At 36.8% G+C, this 19,315-nt stretch overlaps 1 protein-coding gene across 2 annotated transcripts in view; it reads right to left on the bottom strand.

The window, feature by feature from the left end:
* KPNA3 (karyopherin subunit alpha 3) overlaps positions 1-19,315 on the bottom strand; it is a 91,847-nt gene that overhangs the window by 5,291 nt on the left and 67,241 nt on the right. For both annotated transcript variants that reach the window (XM_079903263.1, XM_079903264.1), the window contains 7 exons: positions 18,433-18,519; positions 17,898-18,067; positions 16,460-16,504; positions 3,634-3,765; positions 2,577-2,705; positions 253-357; positions 87-158 (listed from right to left, as the gene is read on the bottom strand). In XM_079903263.1, coding sequence (XP_079759389.1) covers positions 87-158; positions 253-357; positions 2,577-2,705; positions 3,634-3,765; positions 16,460-16,504; positions 17,898-18,067; positions 18,433-18,519 — 740 coding nt within the window. The remainder of the gene's footprint in view (positions 1-86; positions 159-252; positions 358-2,576; positions 2,706-3,633; positions 3,766-16,459; positions 16,505-17,897; positions 18,068-18,432; positions 18,520-19,315) is intronic.

Here is a 19,315-nt window from a genome sequence, read left to right as displayed (position 1 = left end):
TAATAAACAATCAACAACTCCTAAACCTAAGAGAGTAGTATGCTTTCCAGTATTAACAACTATTAACAGTTTTTTCCCAAACTCACTTGATCTTTTCTGCCACTTATCGTTAAGTTGCTAATTGCCCAAGCAGCTTCTTTTTGTGTTCCAAAGTCCCCCTGAAGGTTAAAAAAGAAATGTTAAAATGAATTTTTTGGTCAGTCTTGGTTATAATATATTAACAGACACGATGAACTCATAACAATGACTGACCTTGGCAAGTTGATGAATAATCATAGGGATTAATCCAGCATCTATTACAGCTTGAACTTGTTGCTGGTTGCCTGCTGTAATGTTGGAAAGGAACCACACTGCTTCCTATAATTGAACAAAATAAAGGGCAACTTTATTTGCAAAATTGTATCTTTAATGTGTTTATATTTTTATTTTAATGTAGTTTATATATACAGTAACAAGTCACCTCAGCTGCATTAAGGGAAACACACCTAAGAGTGATTAGGTTATATAGAATCTCCCATTTTTAAACATATAAGGAAACTTCTATCCATAATATCTGGACCCATTAACCTAGCATAACCTTCAATAATATAGATACCTAGGACTATACCGGAGGCACTATTTTAGACAATGGTGATACGGCGGTGAAAAAAACAGACAAAAGACTTTACTCGCGGACCTTGTATTTTTTGTGCATGAGCTCCCTCTAAAAGACAGATGATAGAAATAAATAGAAGACGGACTTTCCTAATACTTTGTGTTAAAACTACTTCTAAGAAAGGTGAATTATTTTATTGTAAAAATATTTACTTGCAGGGACTTCCCTGGTGGTCCAGTGGTAAAGAATCTGCCTTCCAATGCAGGGGACGTGGGTCCGATCCCTGGTCTGGGAAGATCCCAAATGCCATGGGGCAGTAACTAAGCCCACACGCCACAACTACTGAGCTTGCGCGCCTCAACGAGAGAGCACGCGTGCCACAAAACTATAGAGCCCACATGCTCTGGAGTTCGCGCGCCACAACTAGACAGAGAAAACCCACACGCCACAACTAGAGAGAAGCCAGAGCGCCCCAACGGAAGATCCCGCATGCCTCAACAAAGATCTCACGTGCCACAACTAAGACCCAGTGCAGCCAAAAATATAAAGAAAATAATTTAAAAAAATTTTACTTGCAAGATATATTTACAACTTAAGCTTCTAACTAGTCTAGGATGGTCTATATAACAAATTTTATTGTAACCTTAAATGATTTATGTCACGAACAAATAGGTTTATTATAAGTTTAGTGTCAAATGTGTATCTTCTTCCTCCTCTACAATGAAAAGATTGTAGGAGAGTACCCTGGTGGTCTAGTGATTAGGATTCAGTGCTTTCACTGCCGTGGCCTGGGTTCAATCCCTGGTCAGGAAACTCAGATTCCACATACCACAACTGGGACCCGGAGCAGACAAAATGAATGAATGAATGAATGAATGAATGAATAAATAAATATTAAAAAAGAATCCAACTGTCAAATTATAGTCATGCAACTATATAAATATAATTATGACAAAGAAGAAATCAGTTTTGTTAGTTTGAGGGATAGTGGCATTTCAGGCAGATAAAACTGTATTAAATTAAATGCAAATCAAAATCACGAGACCCCACTTCACAGTACTGGGTGGCTATAATAATAATTAAAAAAAGGAACTGGATCCCTTATAACATTGCTTGTAGGAATGTAAAATGGTGCAGCTCCTATGGAAAAGAGCGTGGTGGTTCCTCAAAAACTTGAACATGCAATTACCCTATGACTTGACAATTCTACTCATAGATATATACCCAAAGGAACTAAAAGCAGGGACTCAAACCAATGTTCCTAGCAGCATTACTATTCATAGTAGCCAAAAGGTAGAAACAATCCAAGTATCCATCAACAAATGGACGAATAAACAAAATATGGTATATAGGCACAATGGAATATTTATTCAGCCATAAAAAGGAATGAAGTTTTGATACATGCTCCAACATGGATGAACCTTGAAAACATGCAATATGAAATAAGCCAGACATGAAGACTGAAGTACTTAAGCACATATTTATCAGTAAGATTGTATCTTAAGCTTAAAATCTTTTTTAAAAAAAAACCAATTTTAATGATCCTTTAATTTAGGCACTGCAGTTTTTCGTTCAATCTCATTTCATAGGGAGATTAAACTATGATCTATTTGTTTATAAAACACATCAGCAAAAAGAAAAAAAAAAAAAACAAAAAAAACCGGCCACCCAATGGAAAATTTCATATGTACTCTCACCTAGTGGCTACTAATTTGCTACTGCTCAATCTACTGAAATAAAAACATTGGTTAATATACAAATAATTTTATTCTGTGATGATCATGACAGCACTTAATAGCAAGCAATTAACAAATGAAACAAAACAACTGCAGAGGTGATTTGAAATAATTCTCATCTTTAACTAGAGTGGTTTTGAAGAGAATCACAAGCAAACAGGAATAGAAACAGAAACAAGAAGGCAGTCAAAACTGAGATATACAAAAAGAAAGAAATGCACTTACAAGGCTGTTATATGCCTTACCTTATTTATCTTCTCTTTTGGGTGTGATAAGAGATTTGGGAAGTGTGACAGGACATCGCAGTTGAGAACAACCTGGGTCTGCTCGTCGGTACCTGTCACTATGTTGCCAACCGCTCTGAGTGCTGCTGTCTGGGGTGGGGATAAAATGTTTTCTATAAATTTGTTTATGATGAAACTGATAATATGCTTTTTATAATCCTGAGAAAATGTAAAAATGCGAAGGGTGAATGATTAAAATTTACTGCACTCTTACACAAATCATTTCACTGAACTGGAAAGTAGTTTTGAACTTTAAACAATAGTTTTATGAAAACTGGAACTATATAGAAAAATTGTGTGGAAAATAGTTGGAAAAATATTAAAATAAAAATTATAAAGGTCCTTCTTTAACAGCTATTTTTACCTATTAGTAAATTGGTACCACAGATTTTAATAAAGGCCTCCAACGGGCACACATTTGTATCTAGAAAGTCACTTTGGCAGAAGTGGGATGAATAAGATCTATCAGCCATGTACCCCTAATTAGAGTGAGGAGAAACGAGAGGGAGAGGAGAAAATGCAGTTTGGAAGCTTTTGCAATTATCCAGAGGAAAGAAAATAAATCTTGAACTAAATCAGTGGCTCTAGATACAAGGAGAAAACAGATTTGAAAGCTATATAATAAGGATTGACAGGGTTTTGTAATGGAAGGGAGACTAGAGGAGGAATATCAAGGTTTCTAGCTTGGACTATGCTGTCCACTGAAAGGGGATATAGAAAGAGGAACAGGTTTGTGGGAGAAGATGGTATGTTCACTTCTGTCTGGTTGAAATGACAATGGAGTTCTTAGAGGATATGTCTAAGGACGCAAGGACAATTGGCTACATGAGTCTGCAACTCAGCAAAGAATCCGGTTGAGATGAAGATTTAGAAATCAACAAAAGCAGATTCAGTAAAATAGCACAAGAAATACTGAAGAAATGTGCATATAGACAGAACTGAAGCCTGGTTGTACAAGTTAACTGGTTATAGCAAATACAAACTTTACACAAGTAAGAAAAAATGTTTAAGTACTTACTTGAACTTTCACTTCCTGGTGGCTCAGAAGGGGCACAAGAAATGGCACAACCCCTGAATCAATAACCATCTGTATCTGCTCATTACCTCCATCTGTCAGGTATGACAGTGCCCAAACAGTATCCACAAGAATCTTCAGGAAATAAAAAAGAATTACCATTTAATGTATTTGTTTGAATGTTTGAGATACATAATACACTTATGGAATGGTGACATAAAAAGTAACTGAATTTTTTTAGCTTGGTAGCAAAAATATCTGCTAAGCTGATACATCTACTACGTAGTAGATAAAACTCTCTCAATGGCTACCTCAGGCCACTCTTCACAAAAGTGAGACAAAGAAGTCCGGGACAACTTCTACCCCAACTTCCATATCTATCTATTAGGTAGATAAATTTAAAAATAGGCAGAAAAGTAATTCTCCCTGCCCCCACAAACTAAATACCCAATAATCACAAGGAAACACTTTATACATAGAATGAGACCAATATATCACGCTGCTTCCAGTTTAGAAGAGCCCAAAGAGATCATTTATCCATATTAGTAGTTTTTAAACATGTTTAGCAACGTAATTTTTCAGACTATTAAAGTAAACATAAAAGAAATGACTTGGCATTTTAACTTTGGGGAAAAAAATAATTATTTGTAAATCTCTTGAAAAATGTCCCAATTGAAGAGCATACAGTATCAACCTTGCCTTACACCCATCTAATTTTGCAAATAATAAAAAAACAAAAATCAGGCTCAGGTTTGTTGACTCATTCAAAGTCAAAGAGCTTATATGTAGTTTTCCTTGGTGTCTTCACAGAGGAATGTAAGCACAGGCCTGATCTCATGTGAAATCCAGAGATGTTTCCTATTAGAATATTCAAATTAAAGACATTTGTTGCTCTAAAATAACAGCAGCCACCTGAATTCAAATCTCTCCATGTAACCTTCAGAAAAGTATATGGATTAACAAGAGCAAATAAAACCACACATAGCCTGCACCTTCAACATTACTAGGAGTCTGAGAATGCTACAAATTTCAAATTACCTGTAAGAAGAGAAAAAACTAAATTCTACCTTTTGTCTGGACCTCCTGCCCTAAGGCTATGTGAGACTTCAGAGAAGAGTAGTGAAGAGCTTAAAGGTAACATATCCTAGTAAAACGACTCCACTTTAGTGGGGCAGAGACCATGTGGCTCAAAAAGCCTACAAGATTTACTATCTGTCTTCTACAGTTAATCTGCTGACACCTTTACCAGAGGATAAGCTTCATTCAACTAAGAGATAACCGAAGAAATATTTCACTGTAGATCAAAAACTAACACAAATGTGAGGATAAGAGTGGAAGAATAATTTAAATGTTATATGTTCCAGAAAAATTGAAATATTGCACTTGACAAATGGGAGGACAGAAGGTATGCCTGAGAACTCCATCCATGTACCATCCTACCCCCACAAGGAAAGCCTCCTTGCTGGAAGGTGTCTACAGATGCTGTGTGTGTGAGTGAAGCTTGTCTACTACCAAGTCTGGCAGTAACAGGTAGCAAGATTTAAACAGAAATCAGAGTCTCATAACATAACACTCAAAATGCAGGCTACAGCTGAAAATAACTCATAATATCAAGAACCAGGATCACCTCAACTGAGAAACGAAAAGAAAGTCAACAGATGCCAACACTGAGATGACGCAGATACTGGAATTATCTGACAGGATTTTAAAGTAACTGTCATTAAAATACTTCAGCACACAATTATGAACACATTTGAAACAAATGAAATATAGTAAGTCTCAGCAAAGAAATAGGAAAAATAAAGAAGAACCAAATGGATTTTAAAACTAATAAACTCAGTAACCAAAATTTAAAACTCACTGGAAGGACTCAATAGTAGAAGGGAAAGAAAAAACAAAATCAACTAACTCAAAGACAGATCAATACAAATCATCCAATTGGGTGAGAAAAAAAAAGACTGCAAAGAATGAACAGAGCTTTAGGGAATTGTAGGATGATAACAAAAGATATAATACCATTTATGTCAGTAGAGTCCCAGAAAGAGAGGTGAAGCTGAAAAAAATATCTGAAGAAATAATGATGGAAAACTTCCCAAAATGGGCAAAAGACACAAACCTAGATTCAAAAATGGGAGAATGAGGTGAGAGAAAAGAGAAAATAGAAATAAGCTCATCACTTGCTGTATGGGTAAAGACAGGAGTCAAAAAATACCATTTAAACCTATCAAACCAGACAATAAAAAAACAAAAGGCATTATAAAAGGTATAAGTATAAAGGTAACATTAGAACAAAAACAAACATTCCTAAATACCAAAAGAAATTTTTAAAAGAGAGAAGAAAGAACACTAAGTAGAAAATAAAACACACAGAAATTATAACACAAAATAACAGGACAGAATTGAAACCAAACATATCAAACAATATGAAACAGGCTTAACTCACCTGTAACAATAAAAAGATTTTCAAATTGGCTCCTAAAACAAAACCCAATTCTATGTTGTATACAAGAGACACACCTAAAACAGTCATTTAAAAAGGCTAAAAGTAAAAGGACAAGCAAAGGTACACCAAGTAAATGATAACAAAGCAGAGACTACAATCCTGTTAGCAGACCAGTAGAATTCATTCTACAAAGTATTACAAAGAATAAAGAAGGCTACTTTGTAAAGCTATATCTCACAATTTATAATGAATATGTAACTGTTAAAAACATCTATTCACCAAGTAACCCTGTAAATACCACTACAAAGGAGAAAATAAAAAGATGCAAGAAAAAAATAAAAATATACTGAAAAAAGATTTTTCATACACTGTTGTCAGTATGAGAAGTCAAGTAGATAAAAAGTGAGGATACAGATTTTATAAATATACATCGAAATTTAAACCTGGTAACAGATAATAAACTTGCAAATGGAGCACAAAAATATTATCAGGTCCAAAGAAAACATCAATTACATAAAGCAGAAATATTATAAAACTATTACAAGGCAATAAAATTAGATATTAATAAATACCAAAATACCACATGGAAATTTAAGAGCCTTATATTAAACAACTCTTGGATTAAAAAAAAAAAAAAACAAAACAGAAAAAAAATTTCTAGAAAATTATAATGAAAACACCACGTATCAGAATCTATGGGATTTACCTAAAGCAGTGTTCAAAGGCAAGTTCATAGCCTTAAAAATGTATACAACAGAACTTAAAAGAATGAAAATAGATCACAAATAAAAAGCTAGAGAAAGAACAGAGCAGGGACTTCCCTGGTGGCACAGTGCAGGGGACACGGGTTCAAGCCCTGGGCCGGAAAGATCCCACATGCCACAGAACAACTAAGCCCGTGCGCCACAACGACTGAGACTGAGCCCTACAGCCCCCGAGCCACAGCTACTGAGCCTGCAAGCCACAACTACTGAGGCCCGTGTGCCTAGAGACCGTGCTCCACAACAAGAGAATTCACTGCAATGAGAAGCCCACGCACCACAAGGAAGAGTAGCCCCCCTCACTGCAACTAGAGAAAGCCCATGCGCAGCAATGAAGACCCAACGCAGCCAAAAATAAATAAATTAAAAAAAAAGAACAGAGCAAACCAAAAGAAAGCAAAAAGAAACAGTAAGTACAAAAGTAGAAAGTAATGAAGTAAAGAACAGAAAAACCACAGATCTAATTAAAAATCAGAATCCTAGTTCTTTGAAAAAATTGAAAAAAAGTCCTAGTTAACTTAATTAGAGAAGTGGTAGGAGGAGCACAAATGTACAAAATAAGAAATAATGAAGAAAATAACTCTTGAAACAGTAAATTAAAACAAAAAAATCATAAAGAGATTACTTTGCATACTTAAATGCAAGCAAAATTGAAAACCTAGATGAAATGAATAATTTCCTAGGACAGTAGTTTACAAAAAACTAACCTCACTAGAAATTGAGAGCTTAAACAAGCCAATTTCAATAGCAAAAATAGAGAAAATTATCAGGGAACTAATCACACAAGTATCAAGACCCAAAAGGTTTCAAGAGGGAAACTACCAAATCTTCAAAGATCAGATAGACCTCAGGCTATATAAATTGTTCCAGAGCATAGAAAACGAATGAAGCATAATGTTAATACCTAAACTTTTAAAATGCAATAAAAATACAGTATTAATACTGAATAAAGATAGCATAAAAAAACTGTAGACCAGTATCTCTTATGTGAATAGAGATGTAAAAATTCTGAATAAAATATTAGTGAAAAGGATCCCATACTACATTAAGAAAATAATATATGATAATCAAGTGAGATTTCTCAAGGAATGCAAGGATGTTTCAATTTTAGGAATATCAATGTATGTCATATTAATAGACTTACGGAGAAAATCATATAATCCTCTCCATAGACACTGAAAAATTCCAACACGCATTCTTGATGTCAACACTCAAAATGGGATTTTACGGATATTTCCTTAACATAATAAAACATCTATAGGGCTTCCCTGGTGGCGCAGTGGTTGAGAGTTTGCCTGCCAATGCAGGGGACGCGGGTTCATGCCCCGGTCCAGGAGGATCCCACATGCCGCAGAGCGGCTGGGCCCGTGAGCCATGGCCGCTGGGCCTGCGCGTCCGGAGCCTGTGCTCCGAAGCGGAAGAGGCCACAGCAGTGAGAGGCCCGTGTATCGCAAAAAACAAAAACAAACCATCTATAACTCAGGAAAAAAATCTAGATTCAACAAAAGGAATGACTGATAAATCTGATTACATAAAAAGGAGAAAACTGCATGGCAAAATATATCAAAGCCAAAGGACAAATTAGGAAAATATTTGACTATATATATATATATATATCATAAATAAAGAGTTAATGTCCTTAATACACAAAGAGCTCTTAAAAGCCTAGGAAAAGAGATCAAAAATCTGATGGAAAATGAGCAATAAAGATGAATAGGCTATTTGCAAAGATGTAAAAATGGTTCTTCAACATATGAAATCAAGGTCAACTTCACTCACAACAAGTGAAACACATACTAAAAATGAGATACAGGGCTTCCCTGGTGGCGCAGTGGTTGAGAGTCCGCCTGCCGATGCAGGGGACACGGGTTTGTGCCCCGGTCCGGGAAGATCCCACATGCCGTGGAGCGGCTGGGCCCGTGAGCCATGGCCGCTGAGCCTGCACATCCGGAGCCTGTGCTCCGCAACGGGAGAGGCCACAACAGTGAGAGAGGCCCACGTACCGCAAAACAAAAAGAGATACAGTTTCTCATAGAGTGGCAAAAATTTTTAAATGACAACACATGGACAAGGCCATGAAGAAAGTCACTTTTGTATGTTGCTGCTGGGAATGCAAATGGCACAGCCCCTAAGGCAGGGAATTTGGCAGTGTATAACAAAAATTATAATGCATTCACTCTTTGACCTAGCAATCTGCTTCTAGGAATTTACCCTGAAATATTATCTCCAGTAATATGAAAACACACAGGATTACTGCCCGCTACATTATTCATATTTGCAAAATTCAAGAAATGGTCTAAATGCCTACCCAAAATAGTGTGTTTGAATAAACCATAGCCACAAAATGGAATACTGCGCAGAACAATACTTGGTTGCCTTGGCCTGTGATGTTTTAGGAAGCTGCTAAATGAAAGGTAACATTTTTCCATTATAGCTCCCTACTATTAGCAGAAAACCGTTCTTTTCTAATATACAGTAACCTAGAAAAATGAAATATTTAAGATTTCTAAGCTCAGATCAATTAATGGTTTTTGGTTAGATCTTCATGACACCACCTCAAAGGCTGGTGGGGGAAAGTAAGCTATAGCTAGGTCTCAGGCCCCCTGAAGCTGTAAAGACTCTTCTAGTCTCTCTTTAATTTTGTTTTATAATATATTGGGCCTTCATCGAAAATCTCGTTTTAAAAATGCTTTAAAACTTTGAAATTCACAGCACAAGATTATCAGGCTATTCTAGTTTTTTCTATTTTCATCAGTTTGCTTTCCTCATCTCCATAATCAGGCTAACAGCTGCTCAATGTCTCTGACATTTGTAATTTTACCTTTTGCTGCCTTTTCCCATCTGAGCTGCTTCTGCTATTTTACACCTCCTCCAATATTCTTTTTTCTTGGTTTTTCCCTTTTTCTGGATTTCTATGGTAAAATGCCTGGCTTTTACAGTCACTAATAGTCAATGAGTGTACTCTTTTCCTTCCAGCTAATAGTCAGATTAATCATGTGCCAATGAAGTCTTTGGCAATCCTGAGCTACTTTATTTTTCACTATGTCTGTTTTTCTGGGCTGGAAACATTTAAAATTTTTTACTTCAGCAATATTTCATGTACTTGAAGACTGCTAGAAAGCTGATCTCTAGACACACAGTATGAGACACATATATACACGGAAAAGATAGGCAACTCAAAGGGTCAATGTATTGAACAAACTTCTTGAAAACTGGTATCTTATGAACCAAAGGAAAATCTCTAGCAATCCGAAGTCTCCAAAGAATAATATACTCAGCTCAAAGAGCTTTACCAATTTTTACCACCTCCAGTAAATATGCTAACAAATAATGTCCTGTTAGGCAGGCACCCTTACCAAAAACTGCTATTAACATGTACACCATTTCCTAGTAGGTGTCTGTAGAATGTCTATGGAATGTTAACATCACACATGCTTTAGAGACAACTAGAGCTGAACCAAGTTAAAACTGTATACTTATCCTTATATGCAGTAAAGGGTAACTGAGTAAAGCTCAGGGTACTCAAATCCTATACATTCCGAAGAAAGGACTGGTCCTTGATCAGCTCCTTCAAGATAACCTCTGAACCCTGGGATTATCCTGCTTAATAACATTGCATTCCTGAGACCCTGGGCCACACTGTATCAGTCTGACTCCTGGGAGGGGATAGAGACTGAGTAGTTAAGGTCAGTCAGCCTATGTGACTGACTCCCCAGAAAAAACCCTGGACACATCAAAGTTCAGGAGCTTCCTGGTTGGTAATACTTGATATGTGTCGCCACACATGGTTGATGGGAGAATAAAGCATTGTCCTTACCAATCTACTGGGAAAGGACAACTGGAAACTTGCACCTGGGTCCTCCTAAACTCTGCCCTATGTACCTTTAGCCTTTGTTGATTTTAATCTTGTGAAATGGTAAGAAATGTACTAGTCTCTGCCCCCAGTTTCTAGCACAGGGCTCTAAAACCTTATAAATTCCTAAGTGATAAGAACATTAAGAGCATCTCTTGTTCCAATATCTGGTCTTTGACCCCATCCTTGACACCCCTGTAATGTCCTAAGCAATATGAGCACTAGGAGCATCTCTTGCTCTAATGAGGTAACTCTGGACGGCCTCCTGGAGGGCTCCTGGATGAAGGCTGGTCACCGGAAAGACCGAGTCATGACTAGAAGCCTGGAAATTTCAGCCCTGCTCCTCACTCTCCAGAGAGTGGAGAGGGGCTAGAAGCAGAGTTAACAACTGATCATGCCTACCTTTGGAAACCTCCATAAAATCCCAACAGTAGGGGGTTTGAAAAGCTTCCTGGCTGGCGAACACACCCACACCAGGAGGCTGACATACCCCAACTTCACGGGGATAGGACCCTCCCAGATCCCGCCCTATGTATCTCTTCATCTGGCTGTTCATCTGTATCTTTTATCATATCCTTTAACGAACTAGTAAATGTAACTATTTCTCTGAGTTCTTTGAGCTGCTCTAGCAAATTAATAGAACCCAAGGAGGGGGTCTTTGAAACCTCTAATCTATAGCTGGGTGGTCAGAAGCACAGGGCTTGTGACTTTGTGACTGGCATCTGAAGTGTGCCTGTGGGCTGGGGGAAGAGGTGGCCATCACATGGGACTGAGTCCTTAACCTGTGGGATCTGACACTATTTCTGGGTAGTGTTGGAACTGAATTAAATTGTAGGACACCTAGTGGGTCACAGAGACTTGCTTGTTGTTGTGGGGAACCCTCCCGCCCAGCCCTGCTCAACACATTTGGTGACAAGAAGTATGAGCAGTGAAGTGTTCTGTACAAGTAGTGAAGGAGACACATAGGAGAGATATGCACCGTAGGGAAGAACTGGGTTTTTCCCTATACAGGAAGGAAAAGACTGAGTTTTCCCTAGACAAATCAGTATCCTTTTGCTATAAATTACAAGCATGAGTGTAAAAGCTTCTCAGTGATTCCTTCTAGCCAATTACTGAACCTGAAGGTGGTCTCGGGGACCCCTGACATATCATCAAGTGTCACTAACCATCAAGTCTCAGCACGTAACCAATCTGCTACAACTGATTAACTTCATTTGTAACAGCAGTAGATTTGTATCAAAAGTTAGATAATACTCAAAATTATCTGTGCATGTCAAGCCATGGATGAACAACTTCAAAAAGGACAGGAAAACCAAATGCTACAGAATCACTGCAATTGCACCTTAACTTTTCTAAGCACAATAACTAGAAAGCAAATGAACACAGACTGACCTGAATCAGTCCAGATTTCTTCTCTAGTCCTCGGGGGTCAATATTTAGTGATTCTTCTAATGTCACAAAGGCATACGAATGTCCATAAACCACCTAATTCTCTCCACACCCTAACGCAGCTTCTCCAGCAGTCTCACTAGTGACTGTCTCATAAATGAAGTCTGTCCTGTTTTTTTTTTTTTTTTGCGGTACACAGGCCTCTCACTGCCGTGGCCTCTTCCGTTGCGGAGCACAGGCTCCGGACGCACAGGCTCAGCGGCCATGGCTCACGGGCCCAGCCGCTCCGTGGCATGTGGGATCTTCCCGAACCGGGCCACGAATCCATGTCCCCTGCATCGACAGGCGGACTCTCAACCACTGCACCACCAGGGAAGCCCATGTCCTGCTGTTTTATACCTCTCCTTGCTGCTATACTTCTTTTCTGTTGTGTCCTACCCTAAGACCCAAGTTAGAAATTTAGGTACTATCCCTGACTCCTCTCTTCTCTCACCACCCATAGCAAAACCAGCAAATTTATCACCTAAACATTTCTACAGTCCTCCCTTGTCTTTTTATTGCTAATGTCTAAGCTCTGGTTCTGGTCCTCATTTTCTCTCATTCACACCACAAAATCAACACCGATCTGTCTTCTCAACTCCACTTTCCTCTAAAATCTACACTCCACTCATAATTGGTATAAATTATCAATCCATAATGTAGCTCCCTCTCAGCTACATAAAGAGGATACATGAATCCTAAGGTGGTACACAAGACTCTGTATGATCTAGAACCTGCTGAATCTCTGCCTTATTTTTTTCCCCACTCTTTGCTTCACAATTTATATTTCCGTCTCTCTACTTTAAAAAACTCCTTGGCTGGTTCCTTTTCCCTTGCTACCACTGCTCAAATGCAGAGAATTCCTCAGAATTCAATTTTTAGCCCTTTTTCTGAATCTTACTCCATGTCCATATTTTCATGAATTTCTTAAGTACTGATAAATCTCAAAGATGTATGGCCTTTTCCTTCCTGGAAACATTACTACAGAGGAACAACAAATAAATCAGAATGAATGTGTCTGTCCTACAATAAACCCATCATCTCCCTCTACCAGTCTCATCCGTTTGCTTGACTCCTGATGGTCCATGGCATTATTATCCATTTAGATTGCCAAATTAGAAACCAAAGTAATTTTTACTTCTCCTTCTCTTTGATCCTTTCCTGTTGAAGTTCTAACTCACTTTCTCTCTCCTAACCATTAGCTTCGGGCTCATACCTTCATCAACTTCCTTAAACCTATTATGATAGTAAAATAGGCCAGGCTACACTCAAACTTTCCCCACTCCAGACCCTCCTTGCCTTTTCCAAGTTATCTGACTATAACGGACATGAGCATATCACTCCTCTATTTGAAAATCTTCAATGACTCTGCACTGATTACAAGATAAGCCCAAATTCCTTAAAACAGCATTCAAAACCCTGAAACTTAACTCCCCAGCAAACGTGTTGGTTTATTAACCACCTGTATTCTCCACACCCTCCATGTGTTCTCTTGATTCCTTATTATTGCTCCTCATGTACCTGAAATGACCTTTTCAACTTGACAAAATCCTTCTTATCCTAGTTGTATGACTTTAGACAAATTACTTAACTATCTGTTTTCTTTTTACCTTGTTTGTAAGATGGAGATAATTACAGTAACCAATCACATAGGATTTTTTATAAGGAATAAATGAGTTAACATGAAAAGTACTTAAAACAGTGCCTGGCACACTTTAAAACCCTTAATAAATGCCAACTATTAACATAATCATCTTCTTCACTTCTATCACCACTTCCACCACCATCTCCTTATAATGCTTATTTCAAATGTTACTTCCTCAATGAAGCTTTCTGGTTGCCAGAGAGAATATGTGCTTTCATAATTCTAGCATTTTGGTCATGCCTCTGTTTTACTTTTCTTGTTTGTTTGCACACATATTGTGTGCTTATGTGATCATGGTATGAAAGAGCATAGGCTTTGGACTTGGCTTCAATTCTCAGCCATGGCTTTTATTCACTGTATGATCTTAGTTAGGTTATTTTACTTGACTAAGTTTCAGTCTCCTTACTTGTAAAATAAGAGAACAAAACTTATCTCATAAGGGTGCTGGTAAGATAAAAGGAGATTATAGAAACAGATTTAGTATAGCAAGTAACTGACAAAAGTTCATTCCATTCACTCTTTTTACCTGCTACTAATGTTGAGGTCTTAGAGAGCAGGGCCTCTATGTCTTCTTCATCTCTGTGCCTATAATTCTCTGTGCAATTCTGGCTTAAGTGGAACAACCTGTGTTTGTTAAACTCAATAAATATACTTATAACTACAGTACTTCATCACTTTAATACCTCTAGCTTTCAAATAAACAAGACCAATAGGTGATGGAAGCTTTTATTTGTCTATAATCAATTCCATAATGTCCTAGGGGAAATGACTTGATGGAAATATCAGATATTTTGCTTATTTGCCTTTTAATTTTGGCTTTCAGAAAGCTTAGGACTAAATTTAGCATTCAATAACAACAAATACATTTATAAAAAGAATTTTACCTCCTCCCCCTTTCTTTTAAGATATTTATTATCTTATGTCTGTTGCTAAGTCACTTTTACATCCATTTGGAAAACAGGACAGTATATAACTAAACAGTTTTCACTTAATTTTTATGACAGTTCAGGCTAACACTTCACAAATAAAAAGTTACTTTAGTTGCCTTTAAAAGATACCCTCCTAAGAACTTAAAGTCCTAAAATTAACTAGCAAAACGTGTAGTTCAATATTTATACAGGAATTATACATTGCCTCTTGAGAAATGTTAGCAAAGATGCATTTTCTTCATCCCAATGATAAATCACACATAATTCTGACACCCACATACATACATATTATGTGTGTGTGTATAAACAAAGATAGGATTATAAAAACAAACATACAACAAATCAGAAAGAGATCTTAGTTGGAACATCAGAAGCCAAATTAATGCTAGATCAATGCTAGAATCAGTTCTAAATTCACTGAAATTTATTTATTTTTTTTTTTTTGGCGGTACGCGGGCCTCACACTGTTGTGGCCTCTCCCGTTGCGGAGCACAGGCTCCGGACGCACAGGCTCAGCGGTCATGGCTCACGGGCCCAGCGGCTCCGCGGCATGTGGAATCTTCCCGGACCGGGGCACGAACTCGTGTCCCCTGCATTGGCAGGCGGACCCTCAACCACTGCGCCACCAGGGAAGCCCTATCCATTGTTTTACTCTGTGGAAGAATTTAACTTTTAGCCTTGCTACATTCAGGAGAATTTTCAGACTGCCTGATAAAAAATTTGCCAGCATATATATAGTAATTGCTTAACTAAATCTCATGTAATGGACAAATCATGTAAAGATGCCTTTGCATTTAAAACTATACTTGAGTGCTCGCTTCAGCAGCACATATACTAAAATTGGAACGATACAGAGAAGATTAGCATGGCCCCTGCACAAGGGTGACATGCAAATTCGTGAAGCATTCCATATTTTTACGAAGTGAGAGAGTGGCATAGACATATATACAATACCAAATGTAAAACAGATAGCGAGTGGGAAGCAGCCACATAGCACAGGGAGATCAGCTTGGTGCTTTGTGACCACCTAGAGGGGTGGGATAGGGATGGTGGGAGGGAGACGCAAGAGGGAGGAGATATGGGGACATATGTACAGCTGATTCACTTTGTTACAAAGCAGAAATTAACACACCACTGTAAAGCAATTATACTCCAATAAAGATGTTAAAAAAATAAAAATAAAAATAAAAGTATACTTGATATCCTTCAATACTGTATCTCAAAAGGTTGTAGCATGGGCGTTCGTGTGGTTTCATAGAAAGTAAACACGATCTGTCATCAGAAGATCTCAGTTTTAAATACCGACTGTGACCCTTACAAGCTCTGCAACTTTGGATAAGTCATTTAATGTTTCCCTGAGGCCCAGTTTCTTACTCTGTAAAATGGGGACAACAGCATCTAGCCTACCTATTTTAAGAATCAAATGAGATTTTAAAAAAATATGAAGAAGCTTTATAAAGCTTTTACCACTTTATAAATATTAATACTTTAAAACACTATTATGATACAAATAACTAAATTAACTACATATGTGATCATTTCTCTAAAGTTAGCATTTTTGCTATCTGAATGATATAAGATACAAACTTAATTTAACTTTAATCCTGTTTCTGAAAACCACATACATTGTGAAAGCTTGACAAGTTAATAAGATATATGCTGACACTTATTAAAAGCATAAGAATAAATAACCCTTTAAAGAATAATAATAAAAACGCTTTCAGTCCCATCCAGAGCAAAATCCCAAATCTAAGCTTCTGCTTTACTTACGTTTATGTCCGTATGGTATATGAGGACACATAATGCTGGCAAAATCTGAGGAAAGAAGACAAACAATAAATAATACTAGACTTGATGAAGACGTCTTTGTAAAAATGAATAACTGTGATTAAAAAAAGCAGTAAATACTATTTGCAGGGCAAGAAAAACAACATTAAGTTTGTTTGAATCTCTATTAGGAAAATAAAAATGATAAATTCAATCTGAAAAACCAAAAAAATATTTCAGATGTCTAACTGAAATATTCAATTAAGTCTGGCAGAGATTAATGTACCTTAAAGGAAAAACATTTGTTTTCAATAACCTTCTTCATGACATATGTCAACTGGAAAGAATGGAGATGCAAGTATGTAGTATAGCTATTTTAAGAATCCACCTTCCAATGCAGGGGACGTGGGTTCGATCCTTGGTCAAGGAACTAAGATCCCACATGCCACAGGGCAACTAAGCCCGCACGCTGCAACTACTGAGCCCGTGTGCCACAACTACAGAGCCCATGTGCTGCAACGAAGAGCCCGCATGCCACAACTGAGACCTGACACAGCCATAAATAAATAAAATATTAAAAAGAAAAACTAGTGCATTATTTAAAAAAATTAAAAAGCTATTCTTAAAACTGCTGTCATTGTCTCACTTACCTGCTTAAAGTAAAAATAAGATTTTATTTAGCTACTTGAGTCAAATTAAAGTTTTCAACCTCAGATTTAGTCAAGAAAATTATGACCAGTATAAAGTATAAAGTTTGTTGAATTCAGGCATTATAGATCTTCTTTTAAACCTGAGAGGGAGGGGGCAGTAGCAGGGAGAATCACTAAGTACCCCTTCCATAAGGGCAAGAGGTGGCAGAAGATTGTGAAGGATATCAATTATGAAGATTAAAGATTCACAGTCAACATTTCTCTGCACAGTCAAGTGATTAAAGGTTACATAGGATTTTTTAAAACTTAAAATACTCAGATCCATTTACAAATTATATGTAAATAGCAAAGATTTTACTTTGCTTTAATTAGCAGATTTAACACAAAGCATGCCACATATTAAGAGTATTATTTTGTCAGGAATCAAGGGTAATTTCAATTGGACTTAATGCAAATTCACTCAAGAACATCTGCATATAAGTAGACCAGTTTTATCTGTAGCAATCCCTTATTTTTTTAGTGTTAACCAACAATGCAATGTAGTAATAAAACTGAGATTTTTTCTTCTTTTGTATTTTTCTGCTTGAATTAGGGAGGACTGACATTCACTCAGCTGCCATAGAGTCTCAACTTTTATTTCACAGGAGTCAAAATTAAGTATGATACGTTACTTAAATATCTCATACCTGCAATGAAATCAGTATATACATTATTTCATTCCCTGTGCATGAAAATCTAAGGCATAAACATAGGGAAAATATACCATCTGGCCTTTGCATTTCTTCATTTACCTCCTGAACTGTCTCCATAGGCGGTGGGGGATCCTTATTCCTGCAGAGATTGACAATGACCCATGTGACGTTCCGAAGGAAGGTGATGGGAATGGAGGGATTGATGAAGGACAGAAGAGGTTTGACAACTCCCAGTGATATGACATAATCTCTACATTGAGGACCATCACCTACAGAAATGAAAATTGTATTTAAAAAAAAAAATTACATTCAGGATGAGAAAGTCTGAAATGTATGCAATGGCTTATGTTGGGACACTGATGTTCTATGTTTCCTCACCATTAGTCAAGGGCATCAAGTGTTGCTATCTCTCCAGATTTTGATTGGGGAACACAAATTTAACCTACCAATCCTCATAGCAAATTGCATATCCATTTCAAAGAGGTACAATCTTAAGTTGGTATTTACAAAACAAGAAGGTAGTCAACCCACATTAAAATTAGAGGAAACATAGTGTGTAATGGCTATGCCAATGTAGGAGAAAAGTTAATTAAGATACTTAATTGGAGCCTTTTCAAACCTAAATTCAACTTACCTATAATGTTTCCCAAAGCCCATACTGCTTGTTCACAAACATTCTGATGTGGTGAATGGAGAAGTCTTAGAAAAAGAGGTACGGCATCTATAATAAAGAAAAACTAATATTTACACTGCAAAATGTTGAAGAGTCATAGATTTCAGCCTGTATACAGAGTTTAGCACACTATAGTTGCCCAGTGATAATTCACTGAATGAATAAATATGGCAAATACCTTTACCCTAAATATAATAAATTTTAGTGTTTTCCCCTAGTAGTATTCAAGTGACAGACCTATTGAAGTTGCTATTATATTATTAATTAAAAAAAAACAACAGCATAAAATTTTTCCTATAATTCATTAAAAAAATTTCTACCCTGAACATGTAACCTTAGAATATAATACTTTAGTCAATATGATCCAATTGCTGACATGGGATTAACTAAAGAAATGATTATCCCCATATCAGGCCTACCCTATATTTCAAGATAATTTATCATTATAATCCTTACTCTTTACATAACTTATGTGTTAACTCAAATTCCAAAACACTGGTATCATATTCATTACCTGTAGAAACTAAGCATAAGCTAGATCACTTTTTCTTAAATTTCAGTCAATTGTGCACTACCTCTAGGATTTTTAGCTGTATCTCTGTACTACCTGTATTATTTATTTAACATTTAAATTAAAACTGACTCACACTTTTAATAGCTTTATTGAGATATAATTTATATGCAATATAATTTATCTGTTTAAGTGTACAATTCAATGGTTTTAGTATTTATACAGAGTTGTGTTGTCATCACCACAATCTAATTTTACAACATTTCTATCACCCCCAAATCCCATACCCAGAGAAGTCCTACTACCCTCTCCCCAAGCCCTAAGCAACCATTT

Source organism: Stenella coeruleoalba (assembly GCF_951394435.1).
Source record: "Stenella coeruleoalba genome assembly, chromosome: 18".
NCBI lineage: Eukaryota > Metazoa > Chordata > Mammalia > Artiodactyla > Delphinidae > Stenella > Stenella coeruleoalba.
This window is presented reverse-complemented; position numbering and strand designations above follow the sequence as displayed.